Source organism: Actinia tenebrosa, unplaced genomic scaffold (assembly GCF_029948245.1).
Source record: "Actinia tenebrosa isolate PJP-AT-01 unplaced genomic scaffold, QUT_ActTen_1.0 PGA_scaffold0__85_contigs__length_37466705, whole genome shotgun sequence".
Taxonomy (NCBI): domain Eukaryota; kingdom Metazoa; phylum Cnidaria; class Anthozoa; order Actiniaria; family Actiniidae; genus Actinia; species Actinia tenebrosa.
This window is the reverse complement of record NW_028292569.1, coordinates 10,971,301-10,990,928: the sequence shown is the minus strand read 5'-3', so window position 1 is coordinate 10,990,928 and position 19,628 is coordinate 10,971,301. Positions and strand designations below refer to the sequence as shown.

Genomic DNA, 19,628 nt, shown 5'->3' with positions numbered 1-19,628 from the left:
TGCATGCACGGTGTACAGTTGTACAATGGATTTTGAGTTTACAACAAAAGCACAATTAGTTTTGGCCTTGAGACTGATACAAACAAATTTTTTATTACATTTGTGACCAACGGTTCATTACATTTGTAACCTTTATTACATTTGTGACCAAAGTTTATTACATTTGTGACCCTTATTACATTTGGGTCCAGTTTTTACATTTTGTGCCTTCTACACCCTGCATCGTCTGTGCCAAGTAGTAGTATAGGGAATGGGGGTTCCAGCGCAATCTCAACACGGGCAAGACCCGTGCCAAAAATCCACCTACGGACAATCCCCACTCCAAGTGTGGTTGGGGGCAACAGCGCAAATATGTTAGTCTATATATGGAGTGCGAAGAATGTAAGAGAACTTTTAAGAAAGAAGCGGATTTGAAAAAGCATTTGAAAATGAAGACGAAGTGTATGAGCAGTTATGATTGTGGATGTGGTAAGAAGTTTGAGACTAAGGTTAAATTGTTTTGGCATTGTCAGGACTGTGAGTACGACTACGACGACCTAAAAAGTGCTTGGTATTAGGTATAAAATATTTCCTATTATATAGATGGAATCCCAAAGCAACTTCAGCACGGTGTCAATACCCGGTAACGGTGAGATTGACGTTAGACAGTTTTGGCGTCAGTCAGAAAGGAAGGTTAAAAGGACTCTCCGAAAAGGTATAGAAGAATTAGGAGCCCTGAAAGCGAGCATAATGGTAGAAGTAAGTTTGTCAAAAGACGAGGTAATGACGACAGCAATGTTGCGATCAAAGTCGTTAGTGATATTAGAATCCACGAATCTGGATAGGTCACTCAGTGAAGCCTTAGAAGCAATAATGGAGTCGCTGTCTAACTACACGAAAGAAGGATCGGGTTGGACAGTAGAGGAGGTTGAAGGAATAGAGATAAGTATGGCCAGGTACGTACCCATACGAGGGGGGAGTTACGTACCGCTACCAACGTGGGTAGAAAGGAAGAAGGCTATTGTAAACGTGAAGAATGAAGACAATCGATGCTTTATGTGGGCAATCAGGTCTGCACTGTATCCAGCAGAGAAGGATCCCTGTAGGACAAGTAAGTATCCCACGGACGATTTAGAGTGGGATGGTGTGGAATTTCCCATGCAGTTGATAGACATCCCCATATTTGAGGAAATAAACGATCTAGCAATTAACGTTTACGGAGTCAGAGAGCAGACGATAGTACCGTTAGTTCTGTCAAAAAGTAAAGGAGAGCGCGTACATTTATTCTACCACGGCGGACACTACTCATGGGTTAAACACATTAGCAGACTATTCTACAGACATACTAAGCACAAAGGCAAAAAGTACTTCTGTGACTGCTGCTTGCTGTCATTTACATCCTTAAATGCCCTAAAGAAACACGATGAGATCTGCCGCGGAGTCGAAGAAGTGGCGCAACGGATCCAGATACCCACCAACAAAGAGCTTTCATACGCAGACCATCAAAAGCAGATGCAGGTGCCTTACGTGATATATGCAGACTTTGAAGCGTTGATAACTAAGGAAGAGCAGAAAAGTGGTGCCACGAATAAGGTGGGATTACACGAGATCTGCTCCTTTGGTTACATAGTAGTCAGATCAGATGGTAAAGCAAACCCTCCTGTGATTTACCGAGGTAAGAACGCAGCTAATGAGTTTCTAGAAGCATTGCGAGAAGAGGAGGAAGAGATTAGAGAACAATTAAGACGTCCAAAGAAGATGGAATTTACCAAAGAGAACCAGGAGGCTTTTAACAAGGCAAAAAAATGCCACATTTGCCAACATACGCTTCTTCAGTTTGGAAGACGAGCCAAGAAAGCGTGGGATGAAGATGGAAAGTATCTAGGAGAAGTTCATTTTAAATGCGGGAAGTATGCTAAGAAAGGTGAGAAGCCGGGAAAGCCCTCCACGCACTGCATTCACTGCCACAAAGCATTTGTTGAGGATTTCTATGTGGATAAGGTTAGAGATCACTGCCACATCACGGGTAAATACAGAGGAGCGGCTCATTGGAAATGTAATATAAACTTCAAAGTAAATCCAGACATGGAGATTCCGGTGTTCTTTCACAACCTCCGCGGTTACGACTCCCATTTGCTACTACAAGGAACAGACGGCTCCGACGTCAAATGCATACCCAACAACAAAGAGCGCTACATGTCCGTAACTGTGGGTAAGCTGAAGTTCTTAGATTCGCAGCAGTTTATGGCGGACTCCTTAGCAAACCTCGTAAAGTATAACACCAACTTTCCCATTTCCAGTCAATATGGCGCGGAAAGGAAAGGAGTCTACCCATATGAATACATGGATTCCTGGGATCGATTCAAAGAGTCCCTACCACCCAAAGATCGCTTCTACAGCACCCTAAACGAGTCCGGTATAAAGGATGAGGAGTACCAGCATGCGTTAGACGTGTGGGAAAAGTACTCCTGTGAGAACATGGGGGACTACCACGACATCTACCTAAGGTCTGACGTAGTGCTGCTTGCAGATGTTTTCCAAAGCTTCAGAAAGATGGCTATGGAATATTACGGATTGGATCCCGCTAATTTCTACACGGCTCCTGGGCTCAGCTGGAGTGCTTTGTTAAAGAAGACAAATGCGCAGTTGGATCTCCTAACGGAGTACGACATGTATCGGTTTATGGAAGACGGTATTCGTGGCGGCGTATGCGGGCCCAGCCGACGTTACGCCCGCGCAAACAACCCCTTAGTAGAGCACGACCCAGAGAAACCAACCACATACATTTACTACCTGGATGCGAATAACCTTTATGGTTGGGCAATGTCACAGTACCTACCTGTGAGAGACTTCGAATGGGATCCAGTGAAGCCGATAGACTTCTACATGCAGGTAGGAAAGGAGGAAGACAAGGGTTACGTCTTAGAAGTGGATCTGGAGTACCCAGAGCGCCTGCACGACGAACACAATGAGTTCCCCTTAGCACCAGAAGCGATAGAGATACCATTTAAGCAGCTAAGTCCGCTGCAAAAGCAAATGTGCCCTGGTTACAAACCGTACAGGAAACTAACTATGAACCTGATGGATAAGAAGAAGTATGTGGTACATTACCGCAACCTGCAGTTCTACGTGCGACACGGAATGCGCGTAGAGAAGATCCACAGAGTCCTAAAATTCACACAGGAACCCTGGATGCGCCCCTACATTGACTTTAACACGCAAAAGCGTACCGCAGCGAAAAATGACTTCGAGAAAAACCTCTTCAAACTGATGAACAACAGCGTGTTCGGAAAGACAATGGAGAACATCCGCAAGCGCGTAAGCGTAAAAATAGTCAGCACCAAAGAGGAAGCAGAAGCATACGTGTCACAGCCAGGCTTCGTTAGATACGTAGAAATGCTGAACTTCTACGTGATTCACATGAAAAGGGCAAACCTCTTACTAAACAAGCCCGTTTACACAGGCTTTACGGTGCTGGATCTATCGAAGCTGCTTATGTACGAGTTCTACTACGATAAGCTTAAGCCAAAGTACGGAGACCGCTGTCGCCTCCTGTACACAGACACCGACTCCCTAATTCTAGAAGTGCAAACGGAAGACGTTTACAAAGACTGCCTCCCCGACATAGACGAGTACGACACCAGCGGTTACCCGAAGGAGCACTTCCTTTACTCTGCGAAGAATAAGAAGGTAATTGGGAAGATGAAAGACGAAATGTTAGGAAAACCCATAGTAGAGTACGTGGGTCTGAAACCAAAGATGTACAGCGTGCTAAAGTTAGACGGCGTAGAAAAGAAAGCTAAAGGCGTAAAAAAGTACGTGGTTAAGAAGGACATTACGCACGAGTCCTACCTCAACGTATTACGAACACGCAAGGAACAGCGGCATAAGATGAACAGCCTGCGCAGCTATGGTCATCAGATACATAACGTCACGCAGGAGAAGGTGTCACTGTCTGCATTTGACGGTAAGCGATGGATGTGTGATGACGGAGTGCATACGATAGCATTCGGACATCACACGATAAGCAGTTCTTCCATGACGAACCCACGTGTGGGGCCATCGTGAAGATAATACAAGATGGGCTGACCCTTCTTAGCTATTACGCTTCGGATCTGGTAAGTTTCCAAAGACCAATTAGGATCCGTAGCTCTTTTGGATCCTCCTTCTAATTCACCCGGTCCGTAGAGATATCGGACTGTGACATTACCTAATTTTTTTTCATGGGGGAAGACCGCCCTTGAACTTCTGACGTAGGACTTGTGTTCCACGTGTTTCTTTTTTATGGCATCCCTGGGTTTTATTCCCGTAGCCCTGGCCGCCTCGTTGTTCAAAGCCGCGACGACCTGGGGGAGCCTCTGAGTCCATTCCCTGTTGCGTTTGGAGGGATCTTCCAGCTCTTTCCAATACTGGTACCCAAAGAGACGCTCGGCCAGGGTCTTATTGAATCTTTCGACAATGCTTTGACCCCTGTGGTACTCTGCTTTAGCTCTTCTAATCTTGGTGTCGTGGTCTTTCAGGGTCTTGGTAACCACGCCCATGAACTCTGTCCCCGCATCCACTTGCAGCAGCTTAGGCCATTTCAAGACGCGCTTATAAATCCTACCTAGGGCTTCTGCGACTTCCCCAGAATCCTTGCTGGTTATGGGTTCGGCGTCCTTATATCTGCTTGCGATATCCACTACGGTCAAAGCGTATCTATAGGTCTTTCTTCGCACCTTATCGTGCGGTAAGAAAAGCAAATCCGCCTGATGAACTTCATTGGGGGTATTTACGGTAAAGCTGGGTCTGGGAATGTACTTGGGCACGGGAAGATAGACCTGCCAGAGGGTTTGTTTTTTCAACCACTTCTTAGCCGTTTCATCTGATACCCTGGCCGCGGTCGCGAGTTTCTTGATAGCTGATGCTCCTCTCCAATAGCCTTCAGGTCCATAGTAAATCCTTTTGAGTTTATCCTCTACGCGGCCCATTATATGAATTCCAGGACGAGATTGATCTTACGTCCGTTGAAATCCACCGTCTCTCCGTCCACTTTAATGGTGATGTTTATGCTTTCTACCAAATTGGATAAGTCATAGCTTAAAGAAATGGGGGTGTATTCTACCAGGTCAAATGGATTACCTTTGGGCAGAAACTTAGACATAAGAGAAGACTTTTCTCCATTGTTGTAACTATGAACCAAGTCGCAATAGACTTCGTAAGAGGATGCGACTTTCCATTTTACATCATATGTACTGCCGCTATTTATCGTGGTACTAGTAAGGCCCAGGAGTTCTACCAATGAACTGTCCTTTAAATTAGCGCTTCCACTATTTTTCTTGAATTTCATTTCATGGGGTAATCCTGTGGTAAGAGTATATCCATGCTTTGCTAGCTCCTTAGCCAGTGTTATGGGGGTGTAATGGGAATCTGGTATTTTTGGTTTGGTGCCGGAAGTTCCGATGACAAAGCCATTAATTAAATTATACCAAGAATTATACAAAGAGCAACTAACCAACCGAACCTTACAGGCTTTGATGGGGGGATTCAGATAAGTAGTAAAGTTATTCTTGTCGCTTTCCAAAAAGACGATCATATATTACAGGGGATAAGTCCCCTTCGTTAGAGCAGATACGCCAAAGCTACGCCTCCCGCCAGCCCTGCGACTCCTACGAAGACCAACTCACTATCTTTTCGTTTCTTAGAAGGCTGGTAGTAATTCTTGAACTGAGGCTTTCTTAACCTAAAGCCGGGGTGTGCTTGCGCATAAAGTTTAAAGGCGTAGTCTGTATTTTCAAAGTTCTTATCCGCCTGCATCTTGTCTTGGTAGTTCTTGTCCAACCAATCCCTGTAAGCTTGTCTTTTTTCATTCCAAGCCGCCACGTCTCGCTGATATTTCTCCAGCGCTAAGTCGTGTCTCTTCCTCTCAGCGGCTAAGTCTCCGCTGCGATCACCTCTAACTAATCTATCCAAATATTGACCACCATAATTAGCCCCTGTAAATGCTAAAGCTGCAATGACTCCACCTGCGACTAAGCTAACCATTATACATTAGGTAGGTACTTTTCCTTCCGTAGGTAATCCTTTACCATGATAGCCCCGCCTACGGCAGCGGTCATCTTAGCAAAATTAGCGAAGCTCTTGCTTGGGTCTTCAGTAAAGTCTTCTTTGAGCACTTTCTTACCTACCCAACCAATACCCGCAACGATGGAAGTAATGATAGCTGCCTCTTCAACAGTTTTCAACAGCGCGGTCGACATTATATTACAAAGCAAGAAGGAAAATCTAGGTCGCCACGGGTGATAAATCTACTCCATTTCAGGGATCTTACTTTTTCTAACAGCCGGTTCCACAGGTGCGTGATATGTTGGCGGCACATGCACGGCCTCCCACTTTACTTTTGGCTTTGTAGCCCGCCATTGTAAGTAGAGGCTGCCTGCTGCTATAGCGACTCCTAACGCGCCAATGACGTACCCAGGATTAATGAAGGATTCCTCTTCCTCCACCTTTTCTTCTTTCTTTGCTTTGTTCTTCCTGTTCATCTCCGCGAGCTTCTTACCGGCAGCGACTCTGCCCGGAGATTTAGCCTTGGTAATCTTGGTATCTTCTACGGGAGCCTTTTCTGGTTGTTCTTCGGTGCCACTCATCTTATATTAAGGGACTTGAAGGACTTGACAAGTAACTTGATGACGACTTGACAATGACTTGGCAATGACTTGACAACGACTTGACTAAGGACTTGACAAGTAACTTGATGACGACTTGACAATGACTTACGGACGACTTGACAACGACTTGACTAAGTACTTGAGAATGACTTAAGGACGACTTGACTAAGTACTTGAGGCGACTTGACAACGACTTAACTAAGTACTTGAGGCGACTCGATCAGGTACCTCAGCAAGTGCCGCCTGGAAGACCTTTTCGACTTCTCTGTCCTTTTTGAAGTCCTTCCAAGATGTTCCGAAGGAACCTAGTACCTCCTTCAAGTCGACGTGCTGAGCTACGTGAAGTGCCGCAGAGGCGACTGCCATTAACTTACCGCACTTTAAAGACAACCACCCGCAGGTTATCTTAAGTTCTTGGGCGATGACATAGTCCTCGCTTATGTCCTTCCGCAGTTGCTCCACGTCGTCTATGGGCAGCGCAAGTCCAAGCAATTTAGTCGCAAGTCGGATAGCGGAGTCTGCGACGGCGTCCGTGGTCTTACTTGCGAGGGCAGCCTCGTACCTCTTATGGAACTTCTTAACCTCCTCTTCTGACAGCTTATTAACCTGCTCATGGGTAAGTTCCTTACCTATCATTTCTTTACACTTCCCAGAAGACACAAGAATGTTAAGTTGTTCCTTGAGGTTACTTTCATCTAACTGTGTGGGGACTTCATCTAAGAGCTGCTCAATCTCCATATACATTAACGTCATAAGGAAACCTCAAAGAAAAGATCATCTTGGAATGTTGGTGCGTTTTTAAATGCCGCATGTATTCGTGCAGCTGTTCCTTGCTTATCTCACCGCCGTAGTCGCTTAAAATGGTTTCCAGGTCAGACTTACTGGGCGTGTAGAAGACGACAAGCGATCCTATGTTTTCCCTGAAGGGCTTAGAGACGCTGGTAAGCTGCTGCGAGAGCAACCAAACGCTGATATTGTCGTGTCTACCGCTGAAGGCGAGTTTAACGAGCTCGGAGGTGCGCCTTTTTACGTCGTCCCCACAGGCAATGTCATCCAATATGAGGAGCGTCTGTGTATCCTTAGGGAATTGCTTATGCCAAAACTTAAGGTGGCTGGATAACTCGTTGGGGTCTAAGATATCTACGAAGAAGTCGTCATCGTTCACTCCTATGTCCATCCAGGTGCGGTTATTCACATAGGTGGGGCATAATAGCACTATGTAGTCAAAGTGGTATCTAAAGGGTCCTAATAGCTGCTCTACCACGAACTGGGTCTTTCCGCAGCCGGTGGGTCCTACTATCAGAGCATTACAAGGTATGTGATCTGGGTTCATATATAGATGGAGCCAGTGGAAGCAGTGCAAAAGATCATCGCCGACGCAAAGGATAAAAGAGACACCATAGAAATGCAAAGGGAAGAGATAGACCGGTTAAAAGAGCGCGTACAGGAATTGTACGATGAAATGTGTGGTCTGAAGCGTGCAGAACGGTTTGGTGCGCTTTTGACAATGGCGGGCTGGGCTAAGGAGTCCATTAAGGACTTCATTCAATATCCCCCATAGATATATGGACTGCATTACGTGTGAACTACCTGCTGACTGCATAATCCCTCCCAAAACACCGATAACCAAACCGTGTAAAAAATACACCTGCCGTCACTGTAATAAGGTATTCTCTGAAGAAGACTTCGTTGGACATTGGTGTCCCGCGGATACTAAAGCACAAAGGACTTTAAACGACGCTCGAGAAGAGTAAGAGGCTGCAAAGAAGATCTTACTAAGCCCCGGCAAGAGGAATTAGCATAGGTCTTTCTTTTTTATTGTTATTTTGTTAAATGCTGCAAAGAGGTCTCAAGCAAGGACCTATTTTTTATTGTTAAATTGTTAAATCGAAGAATGGTTAATATGATTATCTTTTTGCTGGTTTCAACAATGAGAAAGAATGATACCTCGTCTTTAAATGGGAGCTTAACAAAATAACAAGAAATAATAGACCTATCCTAAAACCCTCTTACAGGGTTTAACAATTTAACAATAAAAAATAAGGTATATATAATGAAGTGCGTGCAATGTGATAGAGCTTTTAGTAGCAAGCAGCGACTGCAATACCATCTTTCCAAGAAAGTCTGCCAAAAGACCATCAGCACTGTTTGCGGTGACTGCGGTAAGGAACTGTCCACTGTACAGGCCCTACGATATCACCGCGAGAACAGAGTCTGCCTTAAAGGCCATTGCCACCGATGCGATGAACCCCTCTTCGAAGAAAACTGGCATAAGTACCGCTGCCGTCGCTATGACCTCACAGATGTGGTCTGCGAGACCCACGGCGATTTAGCAGAGCGATGTTGCCCCCTTGAAACCAGCCGGGTGCTCACGCGACGTAAGAAGGAAATAGACCAAGATTTCGTATGCTTTGACGACTACGAAGGAGTAAAATGGGAGAACCGAGAACACTGGGACGGCATCTGCGATAAATGTGGCTGTCAACGCAGCGGTCAACATATTTGGTGTTGCCTGTACGAAGGTCCCAAGCCTTTAGACCATTACCTTGCAATACGAAAAGAATGGTCTAATATATGATGTTACCTTACGTCGCAGCGTTCGCAGGAGGAGCCTTGATTACGATATCGATCGATTTCATGTCGGAAAAAATGAGGTCCGACGTAGCAGACCAATACCTAGAAGCCCATGAGGACGACTAATCACACAATGGATTAGCCTCCGCCTTTCTTTCAACGTCGAACTTCCATCGACCGTTGACTTTACCATAGCTACGTACGTGAGTGTACTCTTCGCCTTGCAGTACGTACCGTACGCAGTCAGGAGCCCATAAACTGTACTCTTGGCTGCCGTCTAAGAGGACCAACCTTAAACGGTTAATGTCCTCGAAGGCGACGTAATTTTTTATTTTGTATGAAATGCCTTGTATTAATTCGCGCCAGTGAGTTTGTTCAACTATCATTATATTTATGAAATATCTTTCGGTGCGTTTGTAGCGTCTCCTGTGACTTGAAAGCCTTAACGCAGCCAGGACAAGGTATGCGAATGCCGTCGACGTAACGGTCGATTTCCCTGCAGATCAGATCGTAATCGTTGCAAACCATCGTAAGATAACCATTCATTTCATATTGCGTCAATACCGCTTTTTGTTTGTAGGACAATACGCCGTTACCCTTTGGCGTCTTCAGTTCCAGACATAACCCATTGTATTTTTTATGGGAGTTAAGAATTAGGATGTCGGGTTGACCTGCCTGGTAGCCCTTTTGCCAGCACGTTATCCTTTTACTGGTGGTATCTTGCAATTCCCCGAGTCCAGGTGCTAATAACAGCGTAGGGTGAAACCGGCGTATGTAATCGATGACCTTCTTATGTAAGTCAAACTCATTCTCGATCTTGAAGACCAACTTATTTGGACCATCCAACGAGTACTTCCCCGTCTTCCTTAACGTAGGTAGGACATCCTCGAAGACCCAATCTTGAAATGCCTCTGCTGTCGGTAGCTTGGAGCTAAATATTAACTGATACAAACCAGATTCCGTCACGTACAGGGATTGTGGGTGTGAACCAGAAGGGAGGCGATTCACCTCTATTCTAAATTCGCTAAGCCTCTTCTTATGCTTATCCCGCACGTGGACTTTAATAGCATCTTTGGTGTCTGCGTAACCTAATGCCTTTGCTACCTCTTTCGCCTTAAAGTACAGCTTGTCGCTTTGCACTAGGCATTGCAGTTTAGTTTCGTTGTTTTCGAATACGCGGAGCATATTATACGTAAGGGATATTTTTATCCTCAGTCATCCTAGTACGCAACGCTCTTTAGCTGATTCATTTCCACGCTTAGCTGCGCGTCTGAGACTACGAAAATGTATGCATTTATCTTAGTAGTGTCGCTGGCATGTTTGGTGCGCTTGATCTCCAACGTAATACCGTCCTGGGTATTTACCAGCCGCAATCCCTGGCCATGTAGGTCTTCGTCGTTCGTCGTGCGCATGTCGATCCACAGCGCATACTTATCCTTAAAGAATTCCTTTGGGCTAATTTGGTCGCCAAACTTACGCGCGACTTCCCGGTACATGTCCTCGGGCTTTATCCCTTGTGAGTAAACCTTATTAGGCACTCCGTTAATGCTAACGCCTACGTTAGTGATGTTAGGATTAAAGAATGCCTCAGAGTCACGCAATCCTGCCGTGTATGTCTTTGCGAACAGCAACATTATCCCTGTAAGGCTGCGCCTGGGAAGGTTAATGCTTTGGTTGATGACCTCTTCGACGTTGTTCGTAAAGCTGAACGTCTTGTACATCACGACGTGATCGTAAAGGAAAGCCTTCCCGGCGCTGTATTCCATGCCAGCGCTACGAGCCAGCTCTTCGCTGTATACCGTTTCGTACTGCAGCTCCAAGTTCTTGATGAAATAAGGATCCACGGCTGATGAACTTACATCTTTTCCTTGCAGGATGTTCGTAGTGTCTGCTAGGGTCACTTCGAACTGCAGTTCGCTTAGCTGCCTTGGGTAGTATGCACCGTGGTTCGTGATAATTTCGAAATCTAATGGAACGACATATTTAGTACCATAAGCCGTCTTTATTTCGTCTTCTCCTGAGGCGCCAGAGGTTGCGCTTCTTACCTTGCGTATGGCTACGCTTGCTATTCCCTGCTCTATCCTTTGTGCACGGTCAAATGCAGTCAACCATAAGTCTTTGTACGTGGTATACAAATCATACCTGTTTAAGTCCAGCAAGGATTCCCCGGCGAACTTTACGCGTATTTTGGAAACGAGGTTTCTACCCACGTTATTGACGACGTAACGCACGTCTGCGGTATCTGGCTGTATTGCTAGGTTAAACCTCAAAGCCAGGGTACCAGGAACCAACACCAGATTGTCCGTTAGGCGGGGTACGCCTACGTACAGCGTTTCTCCTGGCTTTGCGCTAGAAGGTGTGAATGTAACCCGGTGAAAGGTGCGTTCTGCTTTCAGTCCGCCAACCTGCTTAGGTAATATGTTGGGGTTTAACTTTGAGCTTATCATATATAATGGAAGTAGAAGGAACGGATCCAGATTTCGGCCCTACCACTGAGGAAGGTCAAGTCGATATCAATGACGAAGAATACGACGCATGGACTAGAGGTACGGAAACCGTGCCTCACGTTTACGACATGGCCTTGATAAGCAGGTATGGTGATAGGTGGAGAAGCTTCAAGGCAGCCTTGAATCGCATGTGGCAATCGAGAAACCGCGGCAGCCCCGTCCCTGAGTACTTGGAACTTCGAAACATAGACGGAGCAACCGCGCGGGAAACCGTAGAGTGGGCAAAGCAGGAGCTAGAGCTGCGCTACAACAACTTCGATGCTGACGACGTAAAGCTCACGGAAAAGGGAAACAAAGTCCTCATAAGCGTCCAAGACTTAAAATTCCCCGACAAAAACCGCTGGACAAAACCGCAAAACCTCTTTGATAAGGAGGGCAACGTTAGGGGTGACGTCTCGAGATTAAAAGGCTTCCAGCGTGCCACTAGAAGCATGTTAGAAAGATTGGAAAACATAAATGAAAGGGCCGCACTAGAAAAACACGCCGAGGAACTACAAGAAACGCTGAAAGAAAAGGAAGCAAATTACGAAAAACAAATACGGCAGCTAACCGATGCTCAAAAGAAAGAAATCAAGGGCAAGAACGAAGTCATACTGCAATTCAAGCGAGAAGCTGAAACGGCTTTAAACGAAAGAGACCAAGCCAGACAAGCCCTCAATCTTGCCCTGCAAGACCTAGATATTAATAATGAGGAAGCTAAGGACTTACGGACCACCATAACTAGGTCTTTAGAGGAGCGGCGGCAGTTGGTTGCTGAAATCAACGCTAAAGAGGAGCAACTTCGGCAAAGAGATCAGGCTATTGAAGACCTGGAGGGGCAAATAGAGCGGCAGCAGGAAATAATCGATGACCAAACTCGCCCCGAAGAGGAGAGGGAAGCAGCTCAAAAGGAGGTGGAGGCCCTTGAAATACGCCTTGCGGAATTGCGGGCTCAAAAGGAAAACCTGGAAAAGGAGCTGGGGCTTACTACCAAGGAAAAAATAAAAAGAGCCCTTTTGAAGTATGGTATTCCGCTGGCGTTTGCGGTTGCTATTTCGAGCGTAGTAGGAGTTATCCTATCCGCGCTTAAGGCTACAGGCGCAGGCGTAAAGAAATTAGGCAATGGGCTGGCGGACTTGGGAAAAAAGATGGCAGCCGGTCTTCCTGGGCTGCTGGGTTCGGTTGTTTCCTTGGCACTTAGGGCCGGCGGAGAACTGCTAAAGTTCGTGGGGAATAACGTTTGGATCTTGGTCGTCGCTATTGGAGTGGTACTCCTGAAGAAGATTCAGGGTTAATCTTATCTGGGTACGTTACTGGGGGCTTATCCTTGTCGGGTACCCGAGGCGTTCTCGGCTTGGGATAAGTAAAGATAGTATTCGCGCCGCCTCGATAATGCGGGACTAACGGCAGCACGCTCATGGTGCTAATGGGTTTGTGGTTCCAGGCGGCATCGTCGTTTTTATGCACACCATTTATCACTACATAACCAAAGTTTGATCCGTCGCTGGTAACGTCGTCAGGAAACACCTGCAGCTTAGCATACTTACAGTTAACTACCACGTGAAACGTAACTGGTGTTAGGTTTTCACCGCTAAACTTGTTTGGCTCCATCGAAAAGTGAGCTACTCTCCTATTGCTCGAGGAAGTTCGATAGGGAGTTAAAGGCTCGTTATTCTCATCAACAAGCCTAAACCCCACGTTTGCGCTTACCAACGTACCGACGTTAACGGTGCAAACGACTAACGCAGGACCTCCAACTTCAGCCCACATCCCCACATCGAACCACTCATGTTTGTTGTAACTCTCTGACCCTAGGTAGTGGAGGTAACGCATTTCGCTTAAATGTGGATTCATATATTTAAAGGCTAAGCACCGTAAGAGTGCTAATTGTCATGTGATTATAAGCCTTATTTCTCTGATCTTCTATGCTATTTATGCAAACGCTCCCGGTGTCGTCTACGCGTATCTGCAGCTTTACCTCCCCATGGCAATCGGCAACCATGTGTAAAGTCCAAACCGATAAATTTTCAGCGCTACTCGTCGGTGGTTCTGCGGAAAAGTGTGCTGGCTCCCTGTTGTTCGTCTTCGCGCGCATTGGCTGTAGTGCGCCGTTAACATCGCAAAATCGAAACCCAATGTTAGCATGACTCGCGGAGCCAAGGCAAATGCTACAAAGGATTAACTTCTTTCCTGAATAGTTCAGGTCTACGGATAGGCCGGTGACGTCAACCCAAGATGCTTGGGTGTATTTTTTCTCGCCTGTGTAAGTCGTATAAACGCAATCTACTCCAGTTACGTAGGGGTTGTTCATTGCCATATATAATAACTCAGACCAATGCTTGCAGCTGCTAGGCCGGCCTTTAGTAAGTTATGGTCATATTCCTCAGGTATCGCAGGCAGGACCTTCTTTGATGGTTTCTTTGGTTCGGGTTTTTCTGCGTGTTCCTTTTTTGGCTTCTCCACGAAGTGAGGAACGTTCTTAAGAGTGTCAGAGTTCACGTCATTCACCCCAAAGTTCATATCCTTAGTAGCTCGTTGAAGTTTGTTGTTGTATCCTACTACAGAGCCAGTATTTATAGATAAATTACTGGGCATTAACCAACAACCCGGGGCTACGGCATAGTCCAGTCGGGCCTTAGAATTTTGTATAGCTAGTTGGTAACGCTGTACGCCCTTGCTAATGTCGCCCTCCAAAATCGAACTTTCGAATAGAATCAAAGCTTCGGCTCGCGTTTCTTCTGCGGCGCCCGTATTTCCCACTATGCTGGATCGGGTGTTTACCTGAGCTCCAAGGATGGAATACACGTAAGCTTCTATGCTGCGGTTCAAACGGGCAAGGCCGGCTTTGGTTAGTCCTTTACCTTCTGGGGGTATGAAATTAAAGTATTGCTTCGTTTGCTCGTCGTTGGTAATCTTAATAATCAGTGGATTGGCCCCTGCATACTTACCGCCCTCGTCTTTGAACAAAGGTCCGTCTCTGACTTCCTTAGTGGTCTTAGCGTTTGGTTCAAAGAAGGTGCTACTGTCGTGAGTTTCTTTGTGATACCCAGTGTTCCATCGTAGATTCAACGCATGAACTTCCTTATCGCTTAGCTCGTGTCCACCAATCCCCCAATAAGCCCAAATATGCCCCAGACCGTTGTTAGCGCCGGCCGTGCATCGGAAATCCTTCCCTACAACGCCAAACTCCTTACAAAGTCTGTCATAAGCCGGCACGCTGTATTTATTATCTCTTGGATAAAACGTGGCATCTCCCGGCAGCGCAATAACACCCATTTCATGTAGTATTCTCCTAACCGTGAAGTGAAAATGAAACATAAATATTGAATTCTTCATCAAGTTTGCGCTTACCCCACAGCCGCTAGTGGCACACCAAACTGCAAAGTTTAGTTGCTGCGGCCAATAACGCATGTTAGGACCACTTAACCATTCATGAGATTCCTTAGCGGTGGTATGAATAATGGGTACGTCTTTGAAGATATCCCGCACCTTTAACGGAAAGGAATGCTTGTTAGAAATCCGCATGTTCAGCGTTAGGTCCAAGCTTGGGTGTTTATCAAATGAAACTGCGGGTATCGGATAAGTACTGGTACCAAGCAATAATTCCTTTGACCAACCTTGCACGGGTTTAGGCTTATGCGGTAAGATCTTAGGATGCTTCAGCTGAGAGTCTATCTGATCGACCAGCGTAGGTTTCAAATCCTCATTGCTGTACATTCTGGAGCCGTTGAAGTAAATCCCATCGGGTCTTCTTTCGAACTTACTAGGGTCTGCATGCGGAAACATCTTCCTAAATGCTCTCCAATTCCAGTAATCCCTGTTGTCATGATGTGGCTGCTCCTCAATATCGTTCCCAAAAGCGTCGTACATTAGTATATATAATGGATGTTATACCATCAGCGCCTCCACTTTATCCTGAACTTCCTAAGGAGGGTACTAACGAACTAAACGCTGAAAACTTTCGTCTGAATAAAGCGAACTTAATCCTGGCTTACTTGGAAGGGCAGACAAAACACTATGAAAAAGTTAGAAAAAAGTACGTTAGAGCCCGGAGTACGCTACATAAGATTGCGATAACTTCAGGATCCATATCTGTTGTGTTGACGGGCTCTGGCGTTGCTACTTCGCTTACTGGACCGGGAATAATCGTTGGAGTTCCTTTGGCTGGCGTTGGGGCAGCCTGTGGTATCATTTCAGCTGTTGCTACGGGCATTATGAAACAGTTGTCAAGCAAAATATCAAAACACGACACGACAATAGCTCTGTCAAGGGCTAAAGTAAATACGATCATTGACCTTGTCTCAAAGGCTTTGCGTGACAGAAAGATAGACAACGCAGAATTCTCGCTTATCTTAGCCGAAGAGGAAAAGTATGAGAAATTAAAGTCGGACATAAGGAATAAAAAAACAGTCGTAAAAGATCTTTCCGAGGAATCTCGCAAAAAGATCTACCAAGAAGCAAAAGAAGAGCTTCAAAGAAAGCTTGCTCAGTAAACATCTGCTTTGAAAAGAGCGTGACGGGATTCTATTTACATATCGAACGTCAGTCTAGAAATTACGCGTAATATAAATTCAGTGAATTATTACGCGTAATATAAATTTAGTGAATTATTACGCGTAATATGAATTATTTGGCGAATTATTACGCGTAATATGAATTATTTGGCGAATTATTACGCGTAATATGAATTATTTGGCGAATTATTACGCGTAATATGAATTATTTGGTGAATTATTACGCGTAATATGAATTATTTACATAACCTTATTTGGCAAATTATTACGCGTAATATGTTATTGTCGCCTCGGAATCCATCCTAACAGGGGGTGGCTGGGGTCTATTTCATAAAATATTTCGTAGATTACGTTAGGGTAATAAGGAATATCCTTATCCAGCCGACAAAACATCCACTCGGCTCTGCTCATATCAGAAACCTCGGGAATAGACTTACCGGTAATTTCAGACAAAAGATAGGGAATAGCTTTGTAATATTTCCCTAGTTTTAATTTTTTCAGCGTTTTCCGTAGACTTTGCGGGGTTGGCTCTTCTAAATGGTTCATAATTCTTTCCATTACTTCGTCGTCTAAATATACCGGCCGATGACCTTGAATGTGACTCATCCAGTCTCTGAAGTATTTTATTCTTTTGTATGGGGTCTTCTTACGGCCTCCATTAGCGTAATACTGCTCTTTGGTAGCATTTGGTACGGCATTACGAATATTCTTACCACATTCGTAACACTGTGCTGACGTGTCGTCTTCTATTTGCATTTTCTTGTCACAACAAATATACTTATTTGGTTTAGTAGGCACAAACTTGGGTTTCAAGCACTTTACACAGAAATCATAAACAAACTCTTTACATTCTTCGCACTCCATATATAGACTAACATATTTGCGCTGTTGCCCCCAACCACACTTGGAGTGGGGATTGTCCGTAGGTGGATTTTTGGCACGGGTCTTGCCCGTGTTGAGATTGCGCTGGAACCCCCATTCCCTATACTACTCAAGTTACGCATGGTTTCTGATCCAAGTCGTTGACCATGTTTGGTATAAGGAAAACGAGAGAACATACAGTCAATTCAAAAAATGTTGTCGTCGACCAACTCAAGCCTACGCGACTGGACCGAAAGGAACTCTGGGTAGTAATCATTGAAGCCGAGTTGACTCCATAATTTTATCTGACTAGTTATGCCTGGTTAACAGCACGAACCTTCGTAGGCGAGCGGGAAGTGTTGAAGGAGACGTTTCTTTAATGCCTACATATTTTAGGAATTGTGAACTTAATCATAACTACTTTGTTTTTCTTTCCTTAATCCCAAAGACATGCATTTGATGGATTGTTTCTAGCCATTATTATCTTATTACCAGCGGGAACAATTTATTCAGAACGAATATTTAACCGCTTCAGTGATTTTTACTCATATTACTTTCGGTCCAGTCGCGTAGGCTTGAGCCGGTCGACGACAACGTTTTTTGAATTGACTGTATATACAATGGCTTCTGGGGATGGACAAGTCCTTCAAAGTTTCCTAGGGCCGGATAATGCTCATTTAAAAGCTCTGAATCATGACTTTGCGAATTTGCCTCATAATTTTAGTCTGGGGTTCTCATGAAGAGAAATGCGTGTTACCAGTTTATGTCAATTAAAGTATGATTTATTGAACTTGGAATTCTTAAGGGTCAATAGATGCTACGCAGAAGTGTACCTGGATCGGCCAATTGGAAGCTCTTCCAAAACACCAACAGACATGTCCTTTTCAGCTCGTGCCCTGTCCACATGAAAACTGCATCACAAAAATGCAAAGAATGCGAATAAAAGATCACGAGAACACATGCAAGTACAAAAGAGTGGCATGTGACGGCAAATGCGGACTTGAGTTAGTCCAACATGAACTTGAGAACCACAAAGCGCGTGACTGTCCTGAAACACTGATTCCATGTCCATACCAATGTACAAGTGTAGATGGATTGATACAAAATATAAAAAGGCAAGTCGTCAGTACAAAGTGCTGGTTACAAAAACATCCAAAATCTCAATTCAGACCAAATGTCATTCTCTTGAGTACCATTTCTTTCTTCCTAAAGAAATGATACGCTGTCGTCTGAAATGGGAAATCAATACAGCGAGACTATACCAACCAAGCTCACCCAGTCAAATTTTCATACTGCAAGAGTGGGCAACCACGAATGAGTTTTTAGACAATTATCTAGAATCTGCACACATTTCCCATCAGTTTTTTTCCCTTTTATAATCACATATTTTAATTGATATGTGTTTGTATGAACAGGATCGAACAAAAAACTCGAGAACTCATAACCATACTATTATTCATCATCAAAAACTGGCTTTTATGACTTTGATTTACAGTTTGTTTGAGTGGCCTTGGAGTTAAAGTAGTCGCACGACTGTAAACATTACCGCGACATGCAAGCTGAAAGCATGAGTCTGTTTTCTGCGTGAACATATCCTAATCTTTATGTAATTTGTTTAAAAAAAAAGATTAACATTTTTCTCATTTTCATTTCTGCACTTTCTCCTAAGGATGAACTTAGATGACCATTTGGCTACTTCTTGTGATAGAGCATTGGTAGATTGTCCATTCAAGGATCAGGGATGTTCAGTCCAAGTTGAACGACAACATGTCGATAAACACGTACAAGATAACACGACTGAACACATGAAATTGGTTGAAAATCAAAATATACAGTTGAAGAATGAATTAAGTGAAGTTAAGAGGGTTAGTATTGATTGTTTTCACAGCTGCAATGTTGAGAATTTAACAAAACGTTCGTCATAATCTCTTTCGTTATAGCATTCAACATGGCCGCCGCCTTGTTATTTCATTCCCTTGGGAATGAGTGCAAACCAGCAATGACCTGTACTAAATAACTGGGTGGGACGGCTATGATATTAAAAAAAACCAATAATTTTTCAAATTTCTTTCTTTCTTTCTTTCTTTCTTTCTTTCTTTCTTTCTTTCTTTCTTTCTTTCTTTCTTTCTTTCTTTCTTTCTTTCTTTCTTTCTTTCTTTCTTTCTTTCTTTCTTTCTTTCTTTCTTTCTTTCTTTAGTATTCAATAGTAATTAGTAGTGTTATGAAATCTTTTTTGAATATACTTTTTTACATTTCAATCCAGAAAAGTAATTATAAATCCTTTGGGAGTTACTTGTGGAAGATATATGATTACCAATCCCTTGCCAAAACAAAAGAAAAAGGCACGTCATTTACAAGTCCGATGTTCATACAATGTGGTCACCGATGGATGATGGAAGTTTTTCCAAATGGTTCAAGTACTTCAGGTTTTGGAATGATGAATTTGCGTTTGTTTTGGATTGGAGACGAAGAGGGGAAACAATATGAAGATTTTAAAATATCTGCTTTTGTAAGGTAAGGACATCATTTTTGCCTCAATTCAAAACAAAGTTATCAATTGACATCTA

At 44.3% G+C, this 19,628-nt stretch overlaps 1 protein-coding gene and 1 long non-coding RNA gene across 4 annotated transcripts in view; one reads left to right on the top strand and one right to left on the bottom strand.

Annotated features, from left to right (window-relative positions):
• LOC116305217 (TNF receptor-associated factor 4) overlaps positions 1 to 19,628 on the top strand; it is a 33,080-nt gene that overhangs the window by 10,846 nt on the left and 2,606 nt on the right. For all 3 annotated transcript variants that reach the window (XM_089030203.1, XM_089030198.1, XM_089030200.1), the window contains 3 exons: positions 17,867 to 18,176; positions 18,731 to 18,926; positions 19,325 to 19,575. In XM_089030203.1, coding sequence (XP_088886329.1) covers positions 17,867 to 18,176; positions 18,731 to 18,926; positions 19,325 to 19,575 — 757 coding nt within the window. The remainder of the gene's footprint in view (positions 1 to 17,866; positions 18,177 to 18,730; positions 18,927 to 19,324; positions 19,576 to 19,628) is intronic.
• Positions 14,899 to 15,742, bottom strand: LOC148913466 (uncharacterized). The gene is made up of 2 exons (XR_016119066.1): positions 15,304 to 15,742; positions 14,899 to 15,175 (listed from the first exon to the last, which is right to left on the bottom strand). It is a non-coding gene; the product is annotated as an uncharacterized LOC148913466 (long non-coding RNA).